At 40.6% G+C, this 20,988-nt stretch overlaps 1 protein-coding gene across 1 annotated transcript in view; it reads right to left on the reverse strand.

Annotated features, from left to right (window-relative positions):
- Positions 1-20,988, reverse strand: part of MEOX2 (mesenchyme homeobox 2) — a 63,313-nt gene that overhangs the window by 7,532 nt on the left and 34,793 nt on the right. The window contains exon 2 of the mRNA XM_028750800.2: positions 5,828-6,000. Within this exon, the coding sequence (XP_028606633.2) occupies positions 5,828-6,000 (173 nt within the window). The remainder of the gene's footprint in view (positions 1-5,827; positions 6,001-20,988) is intronic.

Here is a 20,988-nt window from a genome sequence, read left to right on the forward strand (position 1 = left end):
GAACTAAGTACATTTTCTTAACATATTAATGCTGTTTTAGCAGGCTTGGCTGCTTCATACCTCCAAAGCATCATACCCCAGGCAGGTCACATAGGTCACCATCTGGCATGCTCCAACAGACTATTCTAACCTGGGTTTAGTGGTGGTGAACCAACTTAGAATCAGTCTGTGCAACAAATGATTCAGAGCACCACTTTGTAATGGTACGAAACAAGCAAGGCACACAGCAATCTTGACAACTGGACTTCCAACTGACAGACACTGTTTTGTGAAGAGAGATGTATGACCTATGGATCTGATTGAACTGGCGCCTGATTGAACCAGGAAAAACATTCCTCTTCTCCCAGGTCTTTGGCTAATTAAACAATATGGGGGTATTGTTTTTGTTTGGTATTATGTTATGTACTTTTGTGTTTTTATATTGTAAACCGCCTTGTGATCCTTGGGTGAAGGGCAGTACATAAATTTAATTAATAATAGTGTACTGGACTAAATGCATTGCCATAGAAGGACAAGAAAGTGACTTTAAAATCATCATATTTCTACATAAGAGGTTTGTGCATTTGACAGAAAAGCATGAGTTGGATCTGGATAAACCTAAACAACTGATGAAATGAAGTCTCCTCTTTCAACCGTTTTATTTTATTTTAATGAGCAGGTTCTTATTGTTTCTTTCAAGCCCACATATACTCTACCATGCACAGTGGAAAAGGTGGCTAATCTAGAGAGGAGCTATTGCAGCACGAGGAACTATTTCTAAATCACCAGTTATGGACTGATCTGCTAGGCACATCTGCTCACTGGCGTGGTGTGAAAGCACAGCTTCCTTCCCCTTAGTCAACAACTTGGTTAGTATTTAGGTCTCCCAGACTGATGATTTAGCAGTTGCTTAAATAGGTTGAGGAATATATGACCGCCCATTGAACATCTCTTTGGGAGCAGGCACCGGAGGAAAAGTCTCTTAGCTTGATCTGTTTTATTTGGAGGAGAGAGAGGGCTACCGAACTTGGAGGAGTGGGGGAAGAATATGATATGGGTGCTAGAAACAAGAGGCATTGTTTCAATGTATACAGGACAACAGTAAAAAGGTAACAGTTTGAATCAAAGCTTTTTTCTACTCAAGAGTCAAAACCTAAGCTCGCTTCAATGCAGGTGGCTCCCCTAAAAAGAAATAAAGTTGCACAGCATGTCAGTCAGTGGAGAATTTGCCTCACTGCTTTAAAATCAAGTCTGACATATAGGTATATTTACACACACACACACACACACACACACACACAAACACAAACACACACACACACACACACACACGTTTTCTTTTCCTTGGAATAACGACTTTCTTTTAAATCCAGAGAAATAATGTGTTTGTGTATGTGAATATGTAGCTTAAACTGTATTTGACAGCCTCTCTTACAGGCAGCACTAGCAGACATTTCCACTGGGACCAGATCTCACATTCCAAGGCCAGAGCTGCAGGAAACGGACACCGTTTCAGAAACCAAATAAAACATAAAAACCCATACCCCATAATTCTTGTGATCTTTCCTTCAAATGTGGTGGTTTCCTGACCCTCCCAGCAACACATTATAAAAAACCTCCTGTATTGAAGAAGCAGGTGGAGTCTCCGCTCATTTACCAATGGACGGTCACACAATTTATCAGAACAGGTAAAACCTGCCTATCGAAAGAAAAAAGAGAGAACTATGTAACTTGAAAACTGGGACATTGTTGTCAGTAGAAAGTGGATCGCCCACCCACAAGCTGAAGAATCTATTTCTCAAACGGGGAAGTGTAAAGTCCATTTTCTTTTTTTCTCATTAACTCCAATGAAACATTGATTCTTAATATTCTGTCAAGGGCAAAGCAGAGGTGACACAGAAGATCTATGAAGAGGATCTACAGCTTAAAAAAACAATCAGAAAGCTTCAGGGGGCAGGGGGGGGCAATGATTTGGATTCCAACCTCTGCATGGGGGTGGGTTGTGTTTTTCCCCCATGCAGCTTTTGGTTAAAATGCTTCCCCCTCAGCCAGCTAGCATTAGCCCAAGTTTTGATTGGGGAAATAGCATAATGGGAAGGGTTCCTATTCATTCTTGGAAAGTGATATTACTATTTTTTATCTTTTTTTTTACATAAAGTGTTTTAAAAGAATGTGATTTGTTTTATTAAGTTTTAGTGCTTATTCTAGGACATTTTCTGATAGATAAGTACATGACGTGTCTCATGGAAATCTGATAACTTTTTATTCTTTGGCAGACTATGTTAAAAAGTAGTCATGCAGAAATGTATGCCTCTTTTTGTCACCTTTCTCCATCTTCATTTTCCCCTCGTCCAGCACTATGGCTACTATCTGAATTGCCCTCTAGGAAATTTTGGTGTTTAAATAAACCTACTCATTGGAACACTCTATATGTCTATTGACACCAGGCAGGCCCTTTCACTGTATCCTTTTCAGCACCTGCTTAAAAGATTTGTTTATCCAGACATGTGGATGTTGATGTGCTTTAATCTCTTTTTGGTCTACTGTTAATTTCAATTACCTTTTAAACCTGTTTCCTCGTTTTAACTTTTGTACTGATCATCTCAATATTTAGAGGTTTTATTACAATAAAATGGTGTGCTTATGTGTGTATCTATTAAAACAAATAAGTAAATAGTATTAGCTACCATGAAGGCCTAGAACCTTGCTAATTTTTTTATTAAACTTCTTTCATAAAAGGCTTTGTGAGTTTCGGACATTTGCCACCCTTTTCATACTGTGAAGACCCATCTCTTCTCTTTAGCTCTTAGTAGCTGATGTATAGCACTACTGAAGTAGGAGCATTGGAAACTGCCTTATTATATTGACACAAAATTGGTCCACCTAGCTCTGTATGGCCTATATTGGTTTCTTCTCTGTGGTGCAATGGCTCAGTGTGTCTGGCTGCTAACCAGAAGGTTGGTGGTTCAAACCCACACAGGGATTGGCTGTGGGTAGGATTCCTGCATTGCAGAGGTTGCAAGAGATGATCCTTGGAGTCCCTCCCAACTCTCTGATTCTGTGAACTGTGTGCTCCCATATATGGTTAGACTACAAGTCCCATCATCCCTGGCCAATTTAGCCAAAGGTTGTGGATAATGGTAATTGTAGTCCAACAACATCTAGGGAAGTTTGAAGAGTGTTAATCTACATTGACTTGTAGCAGCACTCTGGGGTTTCAGGCCCTGGAGACGCCAAGGTTTGATCCTGCTGGGATCAATGTGCAGAGCATGTGCTCTGCCTACCGAGCAACAGCCCTTCCCCGGACTACCACGCAAGTAAGTGGTTTTGAAGGGAGTTTATAGAAAAAGAAAAAGAAAGACAAATTTGCAACAGCTAATTTAGTACAACTGCTATCCACCTTTAATTGCAAATGAAGAAGAAGAAGCCCAGCTCTTTGCATTCCAGATTTCCCTGGAGGTTGCCACAGCTATATAGCAAAGACAATTTAAGAAGCATCTTTGTCTTGGCAGTTCTGGAGGCTTCCCCCCACCCCTCTATTGAGAGCTCCTTTGGTTCTGTCATATCTCAAGCTATGCAGCAAAAATATGATCAATTACTCCTCTGCAGCATATTGAATTGAAACCTTTGAAGAATTGCCTCTGGGAAACAGAAATCATCTCATCATGCTCTGCTGTTTTAAAAAAACACCAAGAATGTGCTGTATTAAGTGCCATTACGAAAGCAAAGGCTTCGTGCACATGCAACTTAATTTCCTCAAGCCGCATCAGTGTTGTTTGGTGTGGGACATAGGTGGCACTGTGGTCTACACCACCGAGCCTCTTGGGCTTGCCGATCAGAAAGTTGGCAGTTCAGTTCCGCGCCATGGGGTGAGCTCCCATTCCTCTGTCCCAGCTTCTGCCAACCTAGCAGTTCAAAAGCACACCAGTGCAAGTAGATAAACAGGTACCACTGAGGCAGGAAGGTAAACGGCGTTTCTGTGCGCTCTGACACTCGCCATGGTCCTCCATACGCCAGAAGTGATTTAGTCATGCTGGCCACATGACCCAGAAAGTGTCTGTGGACAAACACTGGCTCCCTAGGCCTGAAAAGAGAGATGAGCGCTACACCCCATAGTCACCTTTGAATGGACTTCTGTTCAGGGGTCATTTACCTTTACCTTATATATTATCAGGAGAAGGTGGGTGGTTTTTAAGAGAGAGAGAGAGAGAGAGAGAGAGAGAGAGAGGTGAACATTAAACACAGGATTAAGGAATGGGGCAGGTGAGCATTATCCACCAGTAGCAGTTGACACCTGTTTTTAATGTATATTTGGGGAACTTTCCTGTTTTCTTAAACTGTTCTCCCTATTACAGCACCAGATCATCCCATTTCGGTGTCCACTCTAATATTTTCTCTCACCTTCATTTGTCAGGAATGTTAGCTGTTAGCTGAATGTGAACTGACACACCAGAACAGTGTGCATTTGCAGAGCCTGTGAGCACACAACAGAAAGTGGACCTGCCCTCTAGATGCTGGCCTGAAAACATTTGGACATGCTGCAGCCAAATCACCTCCACATCTTGACTCAATAAAGGCACCACCTTGCCATCTATGAATTAGTTACTCGCAGCACTGCACTTTTTTGTAACCTGACATTAAGAGCTGTTCAACAGTGGAATTTGCTGCCAAGGAGTGTGGTGGAGTCTCCTTCTTTGGAGGTCTTTAAGCAGAGGCTTGACAACCATATGTCAGGAGTGCTCTGATGGTGTTTCCTGCTTGGCAGGGGGTTGGACTCAATGGCCCTTGTGGTCTATTCCAACTCCATGATTCTATGATTCTATGATTCTTCCCATTCATGTCAAAAACTACACTCAACCTAAAGTCAAGCATTCCCTTACATCTCCCCTTCTCCCTCCCTTTGACACGTTTTGGACAGAGCATAAGGACAAACGGGGGTACTATTTCACTTAAGCACCACCCATCCCCCACAATTTCTTCCCTCTTTCCCCATGTCTCCAGATTTCCAGCTTCTACCACTTCAGATTCCTTTTGTTCTGAACACTGAAGTATAACCATGTAGCCACTCTTGGCTGGTTAGCATCTCCTCTCTTCCCCACCCCCTCGCCATCTCTCTCACTTCCTTCATCCTTTTTGGGACAAGCCTTGAGTAAATTTGCCTGTTATTTTACTTTCTCAATAATAACTTCCTGTGTACTTTGATGAATGTGGCCATTTCTGTGGTAGACGTACTGGACTGGCAGCAGCCAGTATAGAATCAGGGTCACTTAAAGGAGAGAGTAAAGATTTTCCTAGCATAATCCTGCCCAGCAGTCATTCACATTTCAGAAGCAGGTTTCAGACATGTATAGAACTGCATGTCCTGAACATGCCTGACAGCAGCCTACCCTGTGTCACAGGTCAACATTATCACCAGTTTTGTTTGAATTGCTAGAATTAATAGACTGTGCGTATGGAGGGATAGGGATTTATTAAAAAAAACGGGACTGGAGAAGAAGATAAATGCATTTGTGTTGTAAATGCTTATAAAACTTTAAAAAAACCAACAACCCACAGAAGACAGGATGAATGTTAAAAGGACAATCTGAAAATGCATTTGTTCTATTCTGGCAGACACGGAACTGAGCTCATTAATTTTCCATGGCTGTTACAATGTGCTAACTGATTTTATAAGTATCTGTTTCAAAGATAACATTGATGTTATCCAGTATGTATATGCATAACATAAATGTCATGTTAGGATTTTATTCTATTCCACACATTATCATGTCTACTTCTAAATGAGATAGATCTGGTCTGAGGTAATTGCCTGCACTTAGAACGCCATTAATTTATTTTCCATTCATACCTGTCTTTCAGTAAGATCCAGGTTTACTGCTATCTCATATCTCCGCAGCCTGGTGAGGTAGTTGTGGTGAGCAAACTCTGCTTCTAACTCTCTGATTTGCTCTTTGGTGAAAGCAGTTCTTTCCTTCCTTGGCTTACTGTTGACTTCTGATTTGTAATTTCCCTCTTGAGAATCTGAAATAAATGAAAGATCAAATCAGGAGCCATAATACGTTTATGCTTTATTAGGAAGCAAACATTCAAGGTGAAAATATCATTCGAGATGGTATTGTACAGATAGGATTCAGAAAGTATTGGTATAGGCAGGAAATGTCATGCCGGCGGTATTCTGTCAAATTCATGGGTGCTTGCAATGCTACAGCCTACTGAAATCACAAGCGGTGCATGGTTGACTCCCCATGTCCTTCTTATGTACTGCAGGTACAGCTCTGGCTGCTAGAGGCAAATACCTTGAATCACCTACACAGATGCCTTTAAAAATATATCTCAAATAACCATCATGCAACCACCATTCAAACACACCCTGTTTAAAATGGGGAAGAGGTTTTGTTGTTGTTCGCGTTCTTTGCCATATGCAATACGACTGGATGCAATGATTAGCATCCTGCTGTTTTATGTAAAGGTCATTTGGGATATGTTTGAAAGAAGTTTAAACTTGCAACATTTAAATATAAGATTGTTCTAATAGTTTTTCCTAAGCATTCCTCCAAAGAAGGGCTCTATAACCTAAAATACATTGGGATTGTGATCACTTTGGATCAATGAGTTGTCTGCCCATTTTATATTCTCTTTTTACACCAGGCAAGATATCTTCTACTATAAAATAACTTTCTCAATGAAGCAATGTCATAAGAACGGCACCTCCCTGAAGGCCTTTCCCATATTAACATTTAAAAGCTAGCTCATTGCTATTTGACTATTATTAGCTGACTGCCGCTGCTTGAATGAATTGGGATTTTCCTACATGGACAGCACTGCCTTGTAGGAAAAACCCTATGACATGTGAAAAATACATACACATTTATTTTTCAACATATATTTTCCTACACATAAGAATCATGTGCAAAGTGGCCCTAAAGCAAAATATGACCCATGTATCAGATTACCCTGCCCTCCCAAATTTTATATCCATTTGTTTCTAATCTTGGCATGCTGCATGCTGTAAATCCAAAATTAGCTAGCGTTCAGCATGAGAATCACTAGTCAACTTTTGGCTTCATCAACCATCTTAAAAATGTCACAGATAAATTCACACTTCAGCTGCTGATTTAAATAGAAACCTGCATCAACTTCCAAGCAGACAAGCTCATAAGCAGTCTCTTTATGACTTTCGCTGAAGGATGAGTCACTGGCATGCCTGAGATGGCCTTGTTGGCCAAAGAACACCATAACTACAGCAGATCTTATAAGCAGACAAGAATGGTTTGGATTATAACCAGCTCCTATGGAGGGTAGAGTGAAAAGGGTTTAGTTTTCATTGAGAACTTCCAGTAATCATTGTCCCTACTGCCAAAGTCACTGGAAACTTCTATGAAAGAAAATTCTTAGGCCTGTCTGTTGATATACATCTTAAAACTAAAATAAATGTTGAAAGGCAAACAGGATATAATAAAGACAAATATAACAAACTCTACCAATACAGCATGTAAAATGCTTATTATGAAGGCCAAAGAATGAAATTCAAAGGAACTCTGCACCTCGCCCTCCTCCCTAATGGCACGTACAAATAGAAAGCTTACCATATACTTCCAGGAAATGCCAATAGGCTTTGGCAGTGCACCAAGGCAAGGCAGTTCCAACAGTGCAGATCAGCCTCCTCGAATGGCTGCCTACAAGCCCTGAGTGTGCAGGTTTGCTTTGGGCATCATGATCCTTATCTGTCCTGTAGCTGCAACAACTGCTATGAGATCCTATGGGAATCAAGAAAGGCAGAGCTGGACAGCTCCACCCTGCCTGCCTCTAAAAGCCAGCGCAAAGATGTGCTTAGGAGCTGACAGACAACTCTGTTGGCCTGAGGGAAGAATGACAGGAACAATCACAGCCCCATCTTCCTCTTCATCCCTAAAAGTTCCTTGTGTTCTAGTGTCTTTGTAAAGGCAGTCCCTTGTGCTCCATTAGTCAATTCTTTGTTGCAGGATGCAACAAAGCCTGTTGAAGTTAGGAAACAGGTAAGCCTGCACCAGCCATTATTTGAGGACGTCTCTCAGGAACAGGTGTTGCAATCTGCACTTTATCCTGGGCTGCATTTCTGGTTTGCAAATTATTTATGGGTGTTTTGTTTTGTTTTGTTTTGTTTTAATCAGGGGAGCAGGCATTTGATTAATTGTCCTGTCGTATTTTTTCCAAATCTCAGGCAAAGCATGACAAACACCACTGCCATCCAGAATCTTACTATTTGAAATGGCACACTTATTTACTTAAGAACAGGTGCCCCCAGATTTTACTTTATTTTATTTGTGTGTGTGTGTGTGTGTGGGTGGGTGGGTATAGGCAACATGGTGCTCTCCAGAAATTGTCCCATCATCCCCAGCCAAGATGGCCAGTGGTAAGGGGAATAGGAACTGTAACCCAGTGTCTGATGGAGGGCAGCACATTGGCCATCCCTGCCAATGCCTGGATCTACGTATGAGTGATGCCCTGCCTGGATCTACGTATGAGTGATGCATTTCCAAGCCTTGTGACTGTTATACCAGATGAGAGACCTACTGGTAAATTCAACCTCCTGGTACGGTCAGCTAGGGAATGCGATGAGCTATAGTCTTCTGTCTGACCTGAACTTACTGGTTCAGATGGTCTCTATCTCAGAAAGGATATTGTAGATCTGGAAAGCATGCAGAAAAGGGAACCAAAATTATCTGGAGCTGGAGCCCCTTCGCTACAAGGAAAGACTACAATATTTGGGGTTTGTTGTGGGTGGGTGGAGGGGAGGGGACTAAATCTTGATGTCATTCAGTGAAACTTATTGTCAGGAGATTCTGGACTGACAAGAGGAAGCACTTATTCATGCCACCACATGACATGCAATTGATTTCTGGAATTGGCTGCCATGAGATGCAATGATGGCCCCAAGGCTTGATCATTTTGAAAGGGGATTGGAAAAAACGAATGGAGGATGCAGTCCCCAATGGATACTAATCATTGTAGGAGTTTATGGAACCTCACAAGTCCAGAAGTAGCACATCTCTGAAACACAGTTGCAGGTGAGCATCAATGGCAAAAGGCTCATGCGCTAGAAATAGCTGGGTAACCAGGATGCTGGACTGGATGGGCCAGCAGTTCTGCTCCTTATGCTCTAGCGCAAGAGTGGGAAAATCTGTGGCTCTCCTGGTATTGCTGGACCTCCAATCTCTGGCTATGTTGGCTGGGGTTTATGGGAACTGGAGTCCAACAGCACTTGGAGGGACTCATATTCCCCACCCATGCTCTCATAGTATGTCACATTCCTAGATTCTGCTCTGACTCTTTAGTTCGTGCAGCCTGCCATTTTATCTGCTTGTCCAGGCTGTACTTGCCCTGCCCTGCCCAAAGGATGGTCAGCTCAGTTACACTGGCCTTGATTGCCAGCTCCAGGGTGGATAAAAATCAATGGGTTTTTAAAAACAAAAATGGATTGTTTTATTTACATCAGTGTGAGCCAGTGTGGTGTAGTGGTTAAGAGCGGTGGACTAATAATCTGGTGAACCGGGTTCGCTTCCCCGCTCCTCCACAGGCAGCTGCTGGGTGACCTTGGGCCAGTCACACTTCTCTGAAGTCTCTCAGCCCCACTCAGCTCACAGAGTGTTTGTTGTGGGGGAGGAAGGGAAAGGAGAATGTTAGCTGCTTTGAGACTCCTTCGGGTAGTGATAAAGCGGGATATCAAATCCAAACCACTACTACTACTACTATCAGATTTTTTAAAATTTAAATTGGATTTTTAAAATAAAATGCTTTCGGCAGAAAAATCTTTCTAAAGATAGTTGTCTATTTAAGTTACATGATAGTCCAAAGGCTATTCATCAGGAAATAAGGATTTGTTTTAAGTTTTTCATGTGTGCTAAAACTCAGTCTAAGTTTATTTAAAAATAGATGTTTAACCACATCAGTTAACAAACATGGATACATGTGCTATAATGTTATTGTTTTAGTTAAATAAATTGCTTAAATTGTTATTAAGGAAATGATTGTTTTTCTTCTACCAATAAAGTACAGCAGAAAATATAAACAGTTAACTTACTAAACCTCACAATTATTTCATAATTATCTGTCTATGTATTTCTAATAGTATAACCAAATCAGTAATTTTTGAGATAACTGTAAAAACTACTCTGAAAATTTATTATTCCAAAAATGAAATCTTCCTCTGGTTGTAAATATCATGGCAGCAAGAATGAGTCTTTCTGTAAAATGATTTAAATCAAGTCTTACTGACTTGTGATTTAAATCGATTTGATTTAAATCAAATCCACCCTGGCCAGCTCTGCCACCTTCCCCCCCCCAAAGAAAAACAGAACCTGCACAGCATTGCACACATTTCAGCATCTTGCACGAACTGCTTGTTCAGGAAGGCCACGTGGCTGGTGATAGCTTTGCAAGTCTGAAGCATTTTCTCAATGATAAATAAACTGCTGGTTGGACAGTTACTACAGTTTGAGTGGTTTGGTTGTCACTGAAAAACGCTTTGCATATTGCAAGCAAGACTATTAAACTGAGTTGCATAGCTAGCTGGTCACGTTTTGTTAGCCAGAAAGATCTTGCACGAGACCTAAGCAACAGGGGAAGATTCGCTATTCAGACATTCTTGCCATTACTGGATAGAAACTATGCCATAAAACCTTTTTGGCAGCAGTTCTTCTATCAGCAGCAGTAGCTTTCCTTGGCAGACTGGCATATGGGTAAAGTCTGGGTTGCAGTTTTATTGCATATCACTGAATGTACGTGTGTCATACGGCATCTGCTCTTGGCAAAGGCCTCCCGGCTGAACTGTGGTGAGGCTGTTTTGCTCAGCCTCATCATTTGTTGGCTTCCTAGTCTCTCATTTGCTTTATGGGGCTATGTTGGGACACAATGAAATGTCTGGAGTAGAGTAAAATATCTTGCATAAATTACTGCTAAACACTGACTAATGGTAGAATCCAAACTGGTCTCTGTTTCATGAAAAAACAAATAATCGTCGCATCGACACACAGTTGCAGCTACATCTTTTAAATTTATCTATCACTATCTAGTCTCGATAAAACAAGAAGAGGAAATTCTTCCGCAATATCTAGCACACGTAAAATATATTAACACATATTTTCTTGCTGATAGTTGCTCTCACAAAGTTCTGTGGTGGAGAAACATTATCACTGTAGAACAAATTATCATTCACTTTAAATGTGGAAGCTACTGCATTATCCTGTGAGATATACCACTATTGTTGCATTGGTTGCACTGATTAGGGTGAGATTATAATTTGCCAAAGACCAGCCAGTAAATTCCTGAATAAAACTGGCTATCTCTAACGACTGCTGCCCATACCGAAAATGTTATTTTCTATGCCCAGTGTATTAAACACTGACTAATCTATGACCTTATTGAAATGAGTTATTCTTGTGAATGTTTGGGGCTGTTAAATTTTTTAACTATATTTACTTTAATTTAAAATTTTCTGCCTACTTTAACACGTTGTAAAATTCAATACGGCAAGAGAAGAAGGGTATATATAAGGCTAATACAAACAAAATAAATTCTAAAATTGGAAAGGTACATAGAAATGTTAGACATTAACCACAAAGTCCTGGTAACAAGGCTTATGTAACAGAATTATAAAACTTTTAGTGACTGCGTTTCCACAATTATCTGGCTTTCTCTCAAGTTGCAGTCCCACTTAACTACTTCTATTGCGTTACACAGAACTTCACAGACCTACAGTACTTACAGGGATGTGCAAGATGTCTGCTTGAGATTCTCTGAGAGAATGCTCTAAAAAGAATGGACTTCAAAACATGATATATCCAAGACCCTTTGCTTCCCCACCCTCACAGTGCGAAACTTCTAAGCGGTTTCCACCTTTGCATCCCTTATACCTACATGCCCCCACCATCTCTATTTCTTCAATTAACTTCCCAAAATGCCATCTTTTCCACGACCCTTTGGTTTCATCCTTTGAAACAGATCTAAACTGCAAAGGGAGTCACTTTTCACAAACATCTTTGGCTCCTGTGAAAAGCACTGTCATTTTCAGGAAGATTTGCAAAGAGGAAGAGATGTGTTCGGCTTTCTAGCACCATTCTTGAGTTAGGGCAATGCTTCAGATGGCTTTGTGACATAATAAAATAAAATCTTAATGCTAATGTGGTGTTTACAATATCATTACACCAGCTATGCGATTTCTGCATGGCCAGGTATCCTGGAGGGTGGAGTTGGGGGGTGAGATCTGAGTTCAGCAACATCCAGAGGGTCACAGGTTCCTTCCCCATCTCTGCTATATGAGCAGCCTAAGCTACCTCTGGCTAAACCCAGAGAGACTCACAAGCCCCATTAGTACTATATGGTTCACATACCTGACATCAATAATAATAATAATGGCAGAATTTCACTTGGATAAATAAATTTTTGTACTGAATGAACAGCAAAGAATGCTATGCAATTACAAGCTATGGGGGAAATGTGCATTTAGCAGATGTATGATTTTTAAACTCCTGCATACATTTGACTGGTTCCTGTCCTTCGTTTTATGGCCTTGTGTTATGTTATGTGCAACTATTTCCCCGTTGTTTTCTATTAAAATCAACTTGCTCTTTAGGTATGTTGTCTCTGTGAAGTTTTATTGTTTTGATTCCCAAAGCAATATTTTATTTTGTTTTTTGCAGGAATTTATTTTCCACTTTCCTAACAGCCAAGATTAAGAGATTCCATCCCATCTTGAGCTTGGGATCTATATTCATAATATCACCTAGATTTGTTTTCTCTTTGGTGGAAAATGGGTGGAAAACCTAGAGGAGATTTCTGGCAGATTTCACGTCAGCTTCCCATCTGTTTTGCAGCTGCTGCAACTGAGGCAACCCCCCCCCCCTCGAGTTTTCCTCTGCTGCCTGTATCCTATGCCAAATGGTAGGTGTAGCTGAAAAAGGGGGGGGGTCTGAAAGGGCCCCATAATGCACTCCCTTTTCCCACATAATACTTTAAGTATTAACATATGGTATATAACACCTGAGGTTAAAGGAAAGCATTATGTAAAGCTTGTATTGTTCTCCACACTCGCTGCTATATATTTCATAAAATGCAGATGAGTGATCAGGTGATGCTTAGTTTGATAGCTTTTAGTTCTGTAAAACTTTGGGGGATTTTTGTGATTAAGCTAACTCAAGAAGACAAACAGGAAGTATGGAAAAACATGCACACTTGCTTCCAAGCATTGTTTTCTCTTTCAACACCCAGAGAGGATCTTAAATTTAACAAGTATAGTAAGGGAGAAAGGTTGCAATTATTTGCAGAGGGACATACAGCTTCTTTTAATATAAGGAGCACCATGTCCTTCATATGCTAGGGAAATATTCAACATTTTAAATATATATGAAAAAGTAAAGTATATAGAAAATAGATTACGGTAATGATTGTGAGAAGATTAAACCAGAGTGCAGTGGTACCTCGGGTTACGGATGCTTCAGAAATAGTACCTCGGGTTAAGAACTTTGCTTTAGGATGAGAACAGAAATCGTTCTACAGTGGCATGGCGGCAGCGGGAGGCCCCATTAGCTAAAGTGGTACTTCAGGTTAAGAACAGTTTCAGGTTAAGAACGGACCTCCAGAACGAATTAAGTTCTTAACCCGAGGTACCACTGTACTTGGTCGCCACCATTCACAATAACCCGTCTGCCATTTTGATGCAGATATCAACGGCAAAACTTCCAGAGTCAAAAATACATAGCACAGTGACAAATAAAAACAATACCCCCCCCCCCCCAGTTTAAAAGGCCATAGTTTGTTTAATGAGCCATATGCCCGGGAGAAAAGCTACGTAATGAAGGCATCAGACCTATGAGTTCAATAGGTTGTACTTCTCTGTTCACAAAACTGTGCCTGTTGGTTGGAGGACCAGTTGATTGCTCTGTACCGTCCTTGCTTCCTCACATTTCAATTGGTGATAAAGTAGCCTCCGAATCATTTGTCACACACACTCATTCTAATTTGGTTTACCAACACTAAACCCATGTTAGAATAATCTGTCAGAACATGCCAGGTGGTGTCCACTACAACCACTGATTTGTCAGTATATATTTGGATATGGAGTGAGAATGCACCCACCCTTTTCAGAGTTGTTCTAAACTTTCTTTGTCTACATTCATAAGAAAGGTCTTTCATTTTCTTACAATTAACTTTCTTAGACTGTTATGAAGAGCCCTCCTCTCCACAAATACGAGTGTGCATGTTAACTCAGACTTTGCTGGCTTTCAAGTTTCCATTTCTTCCCCATCCACAAATGCACAAGCTCCCATCTGACCAAAAATAATAAATAGCTTGCATGTAAGCCAAGGAATGTAGGCTTTAAGTTTTCCATACTTAGCAATAAAATTGAAAAGCTCACAAAGTTTAAGGCAGGTTGAGTTTCTTTATGGCTTTATTACTTTTTCACTTTTTCCTTTTTTGTTCTGTAGAAAGGCAGCTCTTGAGGTTGGATTTTGCAAAGGACAATGGCAGTTTTGTATCAGCAAATCAGTTGTGCTCAAAAGCATCAATGCTATATGACAGCAAAGATGGGACTGAATATTGCACAGCTCAGTCCCAATTCTTTGCAAGATGAAACACCCAAGAAAGGAGACATAAAGTTGCTTCGCTGTGAGCTCTAAGGCTTCAATGGTCAGCATGATGGTTCTTGGAGTCACCAGGAATGGCAGCAGCAACATTCACAATCTAGGCTGGTGGGTTTTCTCAAAATCATATAGTATTCTGCTCCTCTTAAACATTTGCTTATGACCAACAGCATGTTAAGCAGTAAATAAATGGAAGGAGGCTATGAATGAATTAAACCCTTTTGTTTTAGTTGTGAAAACAAATGGGAATGCATATGACTGATTTCCAAATGAAATTTCCATTTGTGACCTGTTAATTTATTCAGAACTCATCCATTTGACCTGGAGTCCTTGCTTGGAATTGTGCAGGTCATAGAAAGGTTATGGGGAGAGCAATCAAACTGGCTCATTGAAAAAAACTGCATCATCTCTAAGGAAGTATCCATAAATCTAATGGTTTCTGTCCACATCATTCCACACAGAAAGCGCCAATCCCAGTGGTAACAGCAAGGAACGGGAGGGAAGCTATGAAATAGGGTGTCACAAGCTTCATTGCTTATACTATCCCCCCCCCCCCAAATCTGTGGGTTCCCTTTATTTTGTTTTAATAATTTATAAACCACTTAACATAAAATATTTCAGCAGTGATTAAAAGCATATCAATATATGAAAGATAAAAATCAGTTACTACTAATGTTATTACTAAATCAAGCAGAACATGAACTCAAAGACACTCCCCACTTGAGCTCTACAGCAAGAGGCATTTGAAGGCATACTGCCTCTGGTTACTGAAGTAATACAGAGCATTCATTATTAGTGGCCATTGAGAGACATACCCTCCATGACTATCTAATCTCCTTTTGAAAACCATTCAAGATGGCAGCCATCACAACATCCTATGGTAGCAGATTCCATAGTATAGCCATGGTGCTATGTGAAGAAGCACTTCCTTTTGTTTATATACTTGCTCCTGCTTAACACTAGTAAAGGTAAGGGACCCCTGACCATTAGATCCAGTCATGACCGACTCTGGGGTTGCGGCGCTCATCTCGCTTTACTGGCTGAGGGAGCCGGTGTACAGCTTCCGGGTCATGTGGCCAGCATGACTAAGCTGCTTCTGGCGAACCAGAGCAGCACATGGAAATGCCGTTTACCTTCCTGTCAGAGTGGTACCTATTTATCTACTTGCACTTTGATGTGCTTTTGAACTGCTAGGTTGGCAGGAGCAGGGACCGAGCAATGGGAGCTCACCCCGTCACGGGGATTCGAACCGCTGACCTTCTGATAGGCTAGTTCTAGGCTCTGTGGTTTAACATACAGTGCCACCCATGTCCCTTAAGACTAGTTGGCAGCTAAATCTGCCTTGCTGCTGAGTTCCTCTGCACCTGCAACTCTCTGCTCTGGTTTAAGAGGAATACAATCTCACAGATCACTTCTTTGCTGTGCCACTCTGTGGTTCTATTGGTTTAGATAGCACTTAGGGTACATCTGTCTGCCTTTTTATTAAAATGCCCTTAAAACCAGGACCCTTTATTCCATCTGATCTTTGACAGATATGGGCTTTGAGTAGATTTACAAAATGAAAAAAGAGAGGAAAAGGAGAGTTAAGAAGAAAGAAACTGGGTCTACCACTGAAAGCAGTAAGGAGCTTTCAGGAAGCACACCTTTTAAAATTGCCTCTGAGGGCCAAAGTAAACATGACATAAAATGCCACTTTGCATTTAACCTGCACACTGGAAAATAAAAAAAGCACATGACACCTGTTTTGGGGGGGGGTGATAATTAACAGGATCGCCACAGGCACGGGGCAGGGGATGTAACACTTTCCTCTCTTTCCAAAGTCCTAAGGAAAATCCTTCCTTTCAGGCTGTTATTTGCATTGGGAGGAAATTCCACTATTGACACCATTTCTTCCCAGTGCAACTAGTAGTTTTGGAGAAGGGGTTTTACTCAAGTCTTCAGCAGTTATGCCTCATGCTACTCCTCCTCCTCCCTTAAACTTGTAGTATAGACATGTTTGTTTTTCTGGTGGAATGTAAAACTGAAATACCTAATCTAGCAAAGAGGTTCAGTACATAGATACGGGCAGACCACACAGGTAAGAAAGGACTGGAGCTATAGGCAAACTCAAGCTTTTGAGCCTGATATTTCTGGGGATCTCTGGGAAAGATGTGCCAATACATTACATTAGACTTCACTCACAGAGAACAGTGTGGGAACAGGACTTTCTAACAAGAATGCTTTCAGAAACATGAATGGTTAGGGTATTCTGTCAAAAGCGCTTGAAAAATCAAGTGGCTTTCACAAACATGCTACACCCATGGTCTATATTTCAACAATGTCTATATGGCATGAAAAAGAACCTCTTGATATTCTCTTGTTCACTGTATCCTTAACATCCTTTTTCTTATGAAACACAAAATTATGCCAGTCATTTAATTCCAGGTGTTTGTACTAAAATTTCTGTTAACTTGACCTTTATAAAGCCCTTTATATAGCAACCTATTTGCATGTAGGAGTGAGAGGGAAGGTCACTCTTTTTTCCTTCCCCTGGCCTAGTCCTCACATCCTCTCCACCAGGAAAGTGAAGGAGATGGGCTGGTACTATGAACACGCACAAATGCTTCACCAAGAAATGTGGCTGCTCCAACTCGGAAGGGAGGCTACAGGGCTCTTCTTATGGAAGCACAAAGTCTGAAAGAAGCAGCAACGCAGAGGAGACTATTGTAGCAGCAATTAAGCATGAATGGTCTGACTATTATCCAACATCACATTGCTTTCTCCGTCTCTATTGTAAGCAGTTTTGCCTGGTGTGTGTTTTCAAAAGCTCATATTACACATTAGTAGCATACAAGAGTATCTAACTTGACTATGCAGTCACAAATCATTTCCCATTTCATGGTCTAGACTCAAGTTGTCTGTTTGCTTTCTAAATCCTCTTTCTTTCTTTCTGATTTTGTCTGTTGAATCCAAGCGAACCTCTGTAATAGTGCTAGGAAGAATTACTGTAGGAAAGAGTCTGCCTTCTCTGGTTTATCATATATGTGCACCTATGTCTGCTACATGTGCTCTAGCCACATATTTTATATATCTTACTACCCCTCAGAAAGCATTAAAACGAAACCTAAAAGGGCCAGCTGTGCTCATAAATGCAGGTTAGTAAATAACCAGACGTTATCTGTTTTTCTTCCTTTTTTCAGACTCCACAGGGCTGCCAGTGTATGTGTATTCTACTATTTCATTCACAGTTTACTTTTACAGCATCATCCCGAAGTGCAACACTCACCATAAAAGAAAAGGAACAGTGGAAAGTGCTTTCCCACCTGCAATTAAATGGAATTACCTGTCTTTTAGGAGAAGGCTAAAAAAAAGGGTTGTAAAATATTAAGAGTTAAAACATCTGAAAAAAAGATTTTATTGCCCATGTTCATGTCAAAGAGTCACACATTTTGGGGGGGTCTCCCCCCCCCACAAAAAAAGACTACCTGCAAATATGAGACAGATAAATCTAATGAATAAACTGGGATTTCAGCAGTGCAGTCCTATACATGTCAACACAAAAAGTAATGTCTTTATACCTTCCTTATAGCAAATAACCTCTTATTTGGCTCAGATTGAATGATAACCTCACAAACTTGTTTCTAGGCTCAATGGAGGAACAAGATAGCATACACCCCATGAACGCCTTCCAGACATGCCTATACCCCACCAAGAGCCCCAAATGTCCATATGTAGGCAGCATGTTTGAAGAACATGTATGTTTGTAAAATGCACGCCTCGAATCATGCAGTCATTTCCCAAATTGTAAGTGGAATCTCATTAAAAACAGAAAGATTGTATGGAAGAAGGAAAAAAGAATAATGATCAGAACTGCCCTGAGAATTGGGGATGTTTTGGATAGAAGCCAAACTGTTGTTGTTGTTGTTGTTGTTGTTGTTGTTCATTTAATTTCTATATGTTTAAGAAAAACTCAAAGCAGTATACAACTGATATTAGAACATCAAATAAAACAATCCAGAATTAAACAATAACGAAGAAAGCCAAATATAACGTTTACATCCAAAGCAACATAATTAAAAGGAAATTAAAATATTATCTTAAACACTTCAAAATAAAACATTACTAAAGGAAGTCAAATATAAAATGCTCATTTAAAGCAGCATAACGAGCAAGAGAATAAAATTTGAAAGAAAATTGGCACAGGAATAAAACTCTACCCTGTTCAGTATGTGGTGCTTCTCTTTTCCCTTTCCCTCATCCCATCGTGTACCATGAGGCAGAGAAGGAGATATACATCCATTTTGGGGCACAGTAGAGAGATCCTGAAAATATTAGTAGCTGATCATTAGCAGCCGATGATGTACCCCTATCTTAATCAGAAGAGAAAGTTCATTCTGTTGACATTCTCATTTACAGCTTTCCCATAGGAAAAACTTTTTGGTAGTTATTAAATCCAGATTTGCATTTGTTTTTATATCATTTGCATCCTTTCTTTTCCTAGTATAGTCAATTGTAATCTATACTGCAAAGGAATTAAAAACAAATCCTTCTCTGTCAAGTACAGTAAAGTTAAAAAAGCAAACAAACACACTCATCTACTGTTAAGATGCTCTGAAATTTAACAGAAAGCAATATACTAATACATAAATGCTAACTCAAGTATAATTTACAAAATATATACTCCAAAAGTAGTAACTGGCATCAATTTTTCTTAATTGCAAATTTGTACCAGATCAATCATACTACAGATTTGTCCATTTGGCTCTTATTGGAAGATTTCTTAACTTGTTTTTCCATAAAGAGTTCAGCATTGCACATCCCTCTGGTAAAGGTAAAAGACTCCTGGACGGTTAAGTCTAGTCAAAGGCGACTCTGGGGTTGCGGTGCTCATCTCGCTTTCAGGCCAAGGGAGCTGGCGTTTGTCCACAGACAGCTTTCCGGGTCATGTGGCCAGCATGACTAAACCGCTTCTGGTGCAATGGAACACCGTGACGGAAACCAGAGCGCATGGAAATGCCGTTTACCTTCCCGCTGCAGTGGTACCTATTTATCTACTTGCACTGGCATGCTTTCGAACTGCTAGGTTGGCAGCAGCTGGAACAGAGCAACAGGAGCTCACCCCATTGGGCAGATTTGAACTACCTCTGGGTACTCCTGCCAATGTGGCAACAGTGAATCATAATCAAACAAACAGTCATGAATCTCAAATTTTAATATGAATTAGCTATGGGATTGTCCTTCTGACAAACCATGTACAGACTTTTTAAAAATATGAAGACCTATCTCCCAAGTAACTTGATTCACATTTAATGTCTGTACAGTACCTGTAAAGACCCGTGTGAACTACAGTACAGGTGTATCTCATGCATTCTGGTTAACACAAGCAACTCAGGGTTAGCTTAGCTGCCACAGTGCAGGAATCCTATGGAGACACTGTGAATTTCAATTGTGCAGTTGGCTGTTTGGTTAATTGAAAGTTTTGTCATGTTAATCTGAGGGCCATCCGGGGCTGGTACTGTTTCAGAACAGATTTACACAACTGCTTCTGCACTTGATGAGTTGCTTTCTCTTTCGGCCTAGATTGTGCCTTTCATGTGGCAAATAGCTCATCTGAATCACTCATCAGAACCATAAATCATGATTTGGCACAGCACCAATCAACCCACATTAGGGTCATTCAACCCACATCTTACTCTCTTTAAACTCACTCCAGCTTTTGATTAGCTAGTAAAATATGTCAACAAATTAGAGCTGAGTAAGTTAAAAAGGGTTATTCCAGGATGACTTATCATGTAAATAAGTCATCAGAGCTGCTGACCAGTTCATTATATTCGCCAAGAGGTTTGCTTAGCCTGCCTCACAGATTCACATGCCTGGAGCCTACAGCAAATCTGCCCAGAGTGTTCAAGGCCCAGCCACATTACATGGCCCCAAGAAGACATTTTCCTGAGAAAGGCTGTTCTTCAGTCCTGCCTAATACTTCAGGGCTCTGATCTGCAGGCTATAATCTCTACCCACAATGCAAATGGCCAGAAGCAGCAAGCCTAACCACTGCTCTACTTCATTTTTCTTGGGACGCTGGGTAGAATTTTAGTTGATGGGAGCAATACCCAACATTACACAAATATGTAATAAATTTACGAATTGCAAGATCAGTGAGCTGTACAATGGAAATTGTGATTTGCAACCCCAAAATTTAGGCTGACAAAATAATAGGAACAACTTGATGTGGATTTGTGTCCAGCTGCTGTCACCTGTGGATCTAAGATTCACAGGAGATCAGCTAACTCAGATTTCCACTGAACAGCAGAAATTCCTCCGCTCATTTTTTTTTACATGGCTTTGTCTCATGTGCCTATGTCTTCTGAGCTTAGCAGAGATTCCGTAAAAAGAATGACACAACTTTTAGAAG

Source organism: Podarcis muralis, chromosome 12 (genome assembly GCF_964188315.1).
Source record: "Podarcis muralis chromosome 12, rPodMur119.hap1.1, whole genome shotgun sequence".
NCBI classification, from domain to species: domain Eukaryota; kingdom Metazoa; phylum Chordata; class Lepidosauria; order Squamata; family Lacertidae; genus Podarcis; species Podarcis muralis.